Raw genomic sequence first — 9,316 nt, 5'->3', positions numbered from 1 at the left:
AGTAAAAACATATGCTCACACAACAACTGTACACAAATGTTCATAGAGCACTATTCGTAATAGTAAAAAAGTGGAAACAACACAAATATCCATCAACTGAAGAACAGATGAATGTGGTATATCCATACAATGGATATTATGTGGCAATGAAAAGATATGAGATATCGATACATTCTACAGCACGGATGAATTTTGAAAACATTATGCTAAGTGGAAGAAGCCAGTTAGAGAGGTCGACATGTTGTATGATTCCAGTTATACAAAATATCCAGAATAGGCAAATCTAGAGAGATAGAAAGTAGATTGGTGGTTGCATAGGGCTTAGAGGGGTTGAAGGGTAGGGGATGATGGAGAAGGGATAAGGAGTTTGTTTTTAATAGAACTTATTTTTTAGAGCAATTTGAGGTTCACAGCAATACTGAGAGAAAAACTGATCCCCATATAGCCCTGCTCCTACACATCTACAGTCTCCCCCATTTTCAGGGTTCTCCACCAGATGGGTACATTTGTTACAACTGATGAACCTACTTGATATGTTATTATCATCCAAAGTCCATGGTTTACATGAGGATTCACTCTTGGTGTTGTACATTCTACGGGACTGAACAAATCTGGGACACGTCACCACCCTTATAGTATTATACAGATTCGTCGCATTGTCTTAAAAATGATCAGGGCTCTGCTTCTTCATCCTTCCCTACCCCTAACTCCTGACAATCTCTGATCTTTTTGTTATCTTCAGGTGTTTCTCTGGGGGTGATAAAAATGTTCTAAAATTTGTTGTGGTGATGGTTGCCTATACCATGAATATACTAAAAAACACTGTACATACTAAAAGCCACTGAATATACAAGTTCAATGGGTGAATTTTATGGTATATGAATTCTACTGCAGTAAACTTAAAAAGAAACGCTAAAAGACGTTCTTAGTGAAAGGGAAATAACAAAGAGAAATATGGAATACAAGCAATGAAGAAACAAAAAAAAGGGTAAACAAAGCACTATTTTTCATCTTTAACTTTTGTTTAAAACAAAAATTATATCATTGCCTGATAGGATTTTTCAAAGCATATAGATGTAATAGGTAAGACAACTACATCAAGCGTGGGGAAGGGCCCTATGTGGTGTACAGTTTCCATTTTTTACTTGAAATGGTAAAATATTAATTCTAAGTAGATTGTGTAAAATTTGTTCCCCAAAGCCCCCACTTTAAAATAATTATACAGATAGACAGAATGAAAATCCAACAGGTAAATAAAAATAGAATTCTAAAAACACTCAAATAATTTAAAAGACACAGAAGCAAAGAACAAAGAACAGAAAGGACAAACAGAAAAGAATAAAATAGCACTAAATCCAACCATATCAATAATTACATTAAACTTAAATGAGTTAAACACACCAATTAAAAGACAATGATTGCATAATGCATTAAAAAAAAACAAGGCCCACCAATATGTTTCTTTCAAGAATCCCACTTGAAACATAATGATATAGATGGGTTAAAAAAATAAAGGATGGAAAAAGATGTAACAAGCACCTTGTCTCAGGACCTGACACTTGCTATCGCTCTGTCTGCTGGTACTTTCTCAAATACCCAAGGATACCTGGCTGGCTCCCTCATGGTCCTTCATCCAGGTCTCCAAAAGCCCCCTCCTCAGAGGAGCCTCCCTGAGTACTCCATCTAAAAGCAGCCCCTAGTCACTCTCTGACCCCTTAACTGGCTTCCTTTTTCTTCATTGCACTTACTACTCTCTGATTTTTTTATATATTTTTTTTGCCTATTTGCCTGTCTTTCCACTGGAATACAAACTCCATGAGGGCTTTCCTTTGTTTTTTATTTTTAATGCTGAGTTCTCAGTGCCTCGCATAGAGCAGACACTCAGTGTTGTTGAATAAATGAATTTTAAAATGAGATACTCGTATACCAAGCAAAGGGTAATTTTTTAAAAGCTGGAGTGGATATATTAATACCACACAAAGCAGGTGAGGAGAGACATGACATAATGATAAAGGGTCAACTAACCAAAAAGACATAACAATTATTAATGTGCATATGCATCTAAAACCACAGTTTCAAGGGAGATGAATTCAGATAAAGAAGGTGTCTCAAGGAGAGCATTATCAACTGTGTCAAATACTGCTGACAGTTACAGTATGATGAGAACTGAGAGCTGATCATCAGATATGGATGGCATGGTGATAGGGTGCCATGAACAGAGAAGTGAGTTAGGTTCCCCTCAATTCTGTGCACCTAAGGTACTGAAAGATAATAATTAACTGACTTGCTGATCAATTAAAAGCCATAGGATTGTCAGGGGTCCCATTAATCTCTTTGCAAAATAGAAATTTATCCATCTGTGGCTATTTAAGAAAAAAAAAATTTCTAATGCCAAGCAGTCAATAGGTATCTGGTCTAATTTCACCCCATTAAATACCTGCCTGTGGGCCAGGAAAACAGCTCTTGATTTGCCCTGAAAGGAACATTTCAATAACCCAAGGCGTGCCCAGTGTTTAGGGACTTCAACCTAAACTGCCTTGGCTTTCTCCATCCTGCACAGCACTGCACACGCCCTCATGCTCCTCCTCTGCTTAACTCAGCTTCATCTCCACTGACATCTCTACCTGGTCCCTTAAGCTAATGCAGTCTGCTCGCCTCCCAGGCAGCCCCTAGTTAACCATTTTCCTCTCCCACTTCCAGACTCGGCAATTCTACAGATGGGTGCAGCCAAAGTCAGCACTTAAGAGTCTCACTTCCTGTACTTTGTCTTAACAGCAACCCAACAACTAATCCAGCCGAGGCAGGACCTGAAGGCAGGCCCCAGAAAACAGGTCTCTTACTGATATCTGATTAGAGTGGAAATAGCATCTTGGAATATAAAGGATATTTTAAAGAGGACCAAAAGAAAATGATCCCTATTACAAAGAACATTAAGATAAAAGAACATGTGGTCACCTCAGCTGTTGAGTACCCAGGGCAGGAACACAAATAGTAAGTTAAACTGAAAAAATTTGAAAGACTGTGAGTGTTGTTTCTTGTTTATAAAGACAGAAGCATGACAAAGGCAACGGGAACGTTAAGCACCCTGTGTGAAAACAGGGACCAAGATTAGTCATAACAAAAATGAAGTTCAACTAAGGATTCTTAACTGGATCAAAACAGAATTGGTACCATGGCTAACTAGTGGAAAAAATTTTGAAGTGACACCTATTAAAGAACACTCAGTGACTAAAACACTTTTTCATCAAATAAACTACTTTTTCCCTCTTTCTCCTTTATCTAAACAAAGGCACTTCTGGGGGGCGGAGGGAGGGCGGTAAATCCCTTCCTTGAGTTAACAGCCTTAACTGGAAACAGCCTAGAAGAAAAAATTAAGCATCTACTTGTTTCTCATAATATGCTATACTTTGTAAAGAAAGAATATTACTGATCCATGACCAATGCTGGCTTCCTACACACACACAGACACAGACACACACACAGACACACACACACACACACACACACACACACACACACACCACTGAGATGTCCATACTCCTGTGGCTGCCCCTATGACAAAAGCTGCAAAACAGCTGCCCTGCTGCAGTGCCATTTGTAGTCACTGAATGGCATTTATGACTCACAGAACAAAAGTACCCAAGTCTCTGGAATGATGAGCTAACTAACAGAGGCAACTCCTATGAAGAGATAAAAATGCAACAGAGAATATACTATGAGCTTTGATCCAAAAGCTCTTCTTAACCGGAGTCCATTCACAGGCTTTCCAGAATCACCAAACTTCTTAAAATTATCAGCAAAATTGTATGTGAGTACACACTTTGCTGGAGAAAATAATCAGAGCATTAATTGCGGAGTTGGCAAACTTTTTCTCTCAAGGTCCAGACAGTAAGTATTTTAGGCTTTGCGGGCCACAGGGTCTCTGCTTCACCACTCAGCTCTACCAGTGTAGCCCAAAAGCAGCCCTAGACAATAGTAAATGAATGGGCATGGCTGTGTTACAATAAAATCTTCATTTATGTAAACAGGGTGCAGGCTGGATTTCACCCACAGGCCTGGTTCACCAACCCTGTTGCAATCTATCACACTCTTAGTCATTTCCTTCGATGAATCAAGCACTCTAAAGTCCAAGTCTTTCTAATTCCTGAGCAATTTTAAAATCCACTTGAACACATCAAAGAGAGAAATTCATTCTTTTTTGATCTACTCAATGCCAATGACCTAAGATATTTCAGCAACACCAGCTATAGCTAACTCTGCCATTACCACACATGGTTCCTCTTCTGAAATCATGAACTTCCAATATTTATTGGTTTAACAAATATTTATCACTTGGTATGTTCTAGGCTCTAGACATTCCACTTACTAGTCACACAACCTCCTATCATCTTTTCATTTTCAATGCCCTAAACTTCAACCACTTTCTCAGTATAAACCTGCGTGCCCTTTCGCTGTGCCTACAATGAACAATTTTTATTCTGGAACAGCTCTCTCCTCCCCATCATTGTATTCCATTCAAACACCCAAGAGTATCATAGGAATATGCAAAATGACTGTCCCTACGAATTTACATTTCATAGCCCTTAATGCTCCAGTATTCTTCTAGTACTTTTCCTCTCACAGCTATCAATTGTTATTTTAAGTCTTTACTAACCTACCGATGGCCTCATCCCAACATCTGCGAACACAAAACCAGGAAATGACCCTGCCAGTAGATGGTGACACCTTCAACTTCCTATCTAAGGCCCACCACCTATACACATATCTGCATATAAGCCTATCCTTATCCCTCCACTCCCAGTGTAAATATTAATATAGTCCCTCCTTCCACTCAAAGCTAACTCCTGCTCTTAGGATTAACCACAATGACTACCACCTTCCCAGGGACTATCATTTTTACTTTGTATGGGTTTTTTGTTTGTTTTTGCAGAACTGTATTAGTTTTGTATTGCTGTATAACAAATTACCACAAACTCTGGGGCTTAAAACACCACCAATGTATTAGCTAACAGTTTTATAGGTCAGAAGTCCTATCACAATGTGGCTAGATTCTCTGCCCAGGGTCTCAGAGACAAATCAGGATGTCACTAGGATTGCATTCCTTTCTGGAGGCTCACGGGAAGAATCCGATTCCAAGCTCACTCAGTGGCAGAATCCAAGTTCCTTGTGGTTGTAGGACTAAGATGCCTGCCTTGTTGTCTGTCTGTTGAGGGCTGCTCTCAGCATCCAGAAGCCTTCTTTGCCAGATGATTCTTCCATCTTCCAAGCCAGCATATGAGAATCTTCCTCATGTTGAATCTGAATTAGACAAAAGACATGCCCCCAAATCTCTGCAAAACAAACCCTTCTTTATCTGTAGCTCCTGTTGAAATGGATAAGGAGTAGTACCCTTCTTAGAGGCTGGTTTGGTGGAGAAGACCTATGAGGCTGAATTTCTTGAAAGAGTCTTTGGTGTAACATACCCTGACTTTATCTTTCTGAGGTTTTAGCAAAAGACTATACAGCCACAACCTTGGCTTTTCCTCTAACCACGATTTCAGAAGCAATGTCTTCATTTTAACATTCTTTGCCATCTGTATAGGCTCAAAATTAGCCAAATCATCTAGTCCTGGTTCACTTTTAACAAGACTTTCAATTTTTCTTCTTTCATATTTTATTATCAGCAGCAAAACCTTTGCTTGGATATCTCCTTAGGTATTTTTCCAACTTCATCACTCTAGTTCCGCTTCCATCTTCAAAGCCAGCAACAGAGAATTTCCCTCCAGTCAAATCCCTCGCACAATTCGAGTCTCTTTTGCCAGGAAGAGCCCAATCCCTTTTAAGGGCTCAGCTAATTGGGCCGAATCCACTGATGATAATCGCTCTTTCCTAAGGTCAATTGTGTCATACAATATAACCTGATCACAGAGGTGTCTTATCATACTCATGGTTCACATCCACACTCAGGGGAAGGGGAGAGAAACTTGGGGGGGATTCAGAAATCTGTCTACAAGAACCATTGTTCTGAAACTACTTTCTAGGTACCCTAGCATTGAACAAATGAGCAAATATAATGATGATATTGCAAGCCAAGTTTCTCACTGTTGGAGAAGTGAAATACAAATAGGAATAGCTAAAGCTAGGAAGTTGAATTAGAATTTGATGCATCAGTGTGAACTCCTGATTTTTTGTATGTATTTTGTTTATTTTTCTTTTTTCCTTTTTTAAAAGATTTTATTGGGGAGTTAGGGGAGGGGAACGGTGTTGGGAAATTGGGAAAGGGGAACCAGCCAAGTTGTTGCTCTTAATCTTCGTTGTGGAGGGCGCCAGTTGCCACCTGGCTTCCCGTCGGCAGCTCGTGGCCTCTAAGCTCAAGGTGTTCAATCTTAGTTGCTGGTGGGCATAGCCACCATCCTATGCAGGAGTCAAACCCGGCAGCCTTGTTGTTAAGAGCACACACCCTATCCACTGAGCCATCCAGGCAGCAGCTCAGCTCAATGTGCTGAGTTCAGTCTTAGTTGCGGGTGGACATAGCCCACTATTGAACAGGCAATCTTGTTGTTACACCAGCTGAGCCATCCTATCACATGTTGCCAGCTCAGCGACAGTTCAACTCCGGTGCAGCGTCACTGGCCCATGTGGGAATCGAACCGGCGGCCCTGTTGCTCAGAGCTCGCACTCTTAAGCCAAATCAACCAACTGAGCCACTCAGCTGGCCCTGTTTATTTTTCTTAATTGGTTAGTTGCTCTCCCCACCCCATCTCTCTCTTCTGAAATAGTCTAGAAGCAATGGCATCTCAGCAGCAATGAAATAATCTAATGTCCAGATCTTGATTTATAAATAGAATTCCCTATTAAAAGCAGCCATAGAGTTTGGCTCAAATAAATTCTTATAAAAGTTCAAAAAAATAAAAATAAAAATAAAAGCAGCCATGGATCACCAGAAAAATGGGGAACATCAGAGCAGGAAAAGTACAAGATGAACCTGGAAACACTTTGTTGTGCCAGAGTCTAAGAAAGGACCCCCAAAATCATGGGATGTCTAAAGGACAGAAACCAGTGTGAGGCAGTTTCTATTAGACAAAAAGCTCCAGAAGTATTCAGAAAAGTGGAAAGAAACACATTGTACTTCAAATCACTGCACTTCTTAGAGTGAATGTTTGCGGTTAAAACCATCAGTTAAAACTGCTTACAGAAACAAAAATATACCTAGTTTCACAGTTTAAAATATTTTACTCCTTGGGAAACAGTATTTATCATGAAAAAGTCATGATTAAATTTTATCTCAAAGTATAAAGGCAATTTTTTAGAGTTGTTGGATATCAGAATAACTAACTACAGTGCTATGCAAATATAAATAAAGCATCTGAGGGCCGGCCGAGTGTCGCGATGGTTAAAAACTGGCTTGGGACACCAGAGGGTCCCGGTTCGGATCCCACATATGAGGGCCAGTAACACTGCCCTCCACAGCTAAGATGCTGAACGGCAGCTCAACCTGGAGCTGGGCTGCTGTGAGTCGCCTGCGATGGCGTAGGCTGCAGCCCCTGTGGCAGTGGGTTGCCATGGGCTACCGTATGTAGCCAGCAGCCAGCGTGAGCGGCCAGCAGCCGCAGTGAGCGGCGGTCCAGAAGCTGGCGACTGATCTGCCTCACCCGGGAAGAGCGCAATGATGGTGCCAACTTGGGCCAGTGAAGCAACGTCCTCCACAACTAGACTGAAGAACAAAACGACAGCAACTTGTCTGTTCCCCTTCCCCCAATTCCTCAGCACTGTTCCCATCCCCCCAGTTCCCCAATAAAAATCTTTTTAAAAAAATAATAAATAAATAAAGCATTGGAAAATATATTTTCCTGAAATTCCTTCTAAAGCTTCCGATTTCCATAATTGAAGTACGCTCCTGGAGAAATCACCCACTAAAAGGTCCAAGCATTCTGAGCCTGTCCTCTCCCACTTTAATCACGTCCAGAGTCATGCGCCACTTAACATCCGCTCTGAGAAATGCACTGGCAGGCGATTTCATCATCGTGCTACCACCATAGAGTGCACATACACAAACCTGGACGGTACAGCCCACTACACACCTGGGCTGTGAGGTATAGCCTATTGCTGTACTGAATACCGTAGGCAATTGTAACATGTGGTAAGTATCTGTGTATCTAAAAACAGAAACAGCACAGTAAAAATACGGTATAAGAGATAAAAAAAAATGGTATGCCTGTATAGGGCACTTACCATGAATGGAGCTTACACAACTAGAAGTTGCTCTGGGTGAGTCGGTGAGTGAGTGGTGAGTGAATGTGAAGGCCTAGGGCATTACTGCACACAACTGCAGACTTTATAAACACTGTACACTAAGGCTGCACTAAATTCATAAAACAACCCGAGACTAAATCAAGCACAAAAGAAAGTGATGCAATCAAGAGACAAGGTAAACACAAAATGTTTGGGGCTGCTGCCAGCATAACATGGCATACTCTTTAATAGTAAACTTTTTTTTAATAAGTAGAAAGCAGACACTCTAAAGTAATGATAAAAAGTATAGTACAGTAAACACGTAAACCAGTAATGGTCATTCATTATCACTATCAAGTATTATGTACTGTATATAACTGTATGCTATGCTTTCATACAACTGGCAGCACAGTAGGTGTGTTTACACCAGGATCGCCACAAACATGTGAGTCACGTGTTGCACTGACATGATGGCTATGATGTCACTAAGCAATAGAAATTTTTCAGCTCCATAATCTTGTGGGACTATTATCATATATATGTAGTGCTTGGCCAAAATGCCATGCAGTGCCTGACTGTAATTTAGAAATAAATGGCACAGGTTGTTTTGAAGTTAAAAAGAGCTGAAGACAATCCGAAGACAATGCACTTAATATCAACTGTAGATGAATTCACAAAAGTTTAACAAATGATATCGTAACAGTATTACCATCGTCATTCACTTTACTAATAATCTACCAAAACATTTTTGAATTTGACTAAATACTGATTTGTTATAAAGTTTTATATATATTTGTTATGATGGAGTTTCGAGGGATAGAAACAATAGTCACACATTTATGGGCACTAGGCCAAAGAGCCCCATTTGAATCCCAAGCAAAGTATGTGCCTAAGAATTCAAAGTAATAGAGAAAAATACTCTAATGAGAAGTAACATGCCAAAATTCTGATTTAGAATAAGTGAGTTTTAGATGACAATATAACTACAGTTTTGAAAGTATGTTTTTGAATGGTTTAAAGGCTGATTCCTGTTTTTCATTGTCCTACTTCCCTAATCACCTGAACCCAAAAAAGTAATGTCCCACTTCCAAGGTAAAACAAGTTT

The 9,316-nt window shown here is 40.1% G+C and overlaps 1 protein-coding gene across 1 annotated transcript in view; it reads right to left on the bottom strand.

The window, feature by feature from the left end:
* Positions 1-5,178: 5,178 nt before the first annotated feature.
* The window catches only part of LOC109387049 (WD repeat-containing protein 70-like), a 93,842-nt gene continuing 89,704 nt past the window's right edge, over positions 5,179-9,316 (bottom strand). The window contains exons 9-10 of the mRNA XM_019650735.1: positions 8,061-8,135; positions 5,179-5,298 (exon numbers count right to left, since the gene is read on the bottom strand). Coding sequence (XP_019506280.1) covers positions 5,179-5,298; positions 8,061-8,135 — 195 coding nt within the window. The remainder of the gene's footprint in view (positions 5,299-8,060; positions 8,136-9,316) is intronic.

Source organism: Hipposideros armiger, unplaced genomic scaffold (genome assembly GCF_001890085.2).
Source record: "Hipposideros armiger isolate ML-2016 unplaced genomic scaffold, ASM189008v1 scaffold_146, whole genome shotgun sequence".
Classification (NCBI taxonomy): domain Eukaryota; kingdom Metazoa; phylum Chordata; class Mammalia; order Chiroptera; family Hipposideridae; genus Hipposideros; species Hipposideros armiger.
The sequence above is the reverse complement of the archived record's forward strand: the minus strand, read 5'-3'. Positions and strand labels throughout refer to the sequence as shown.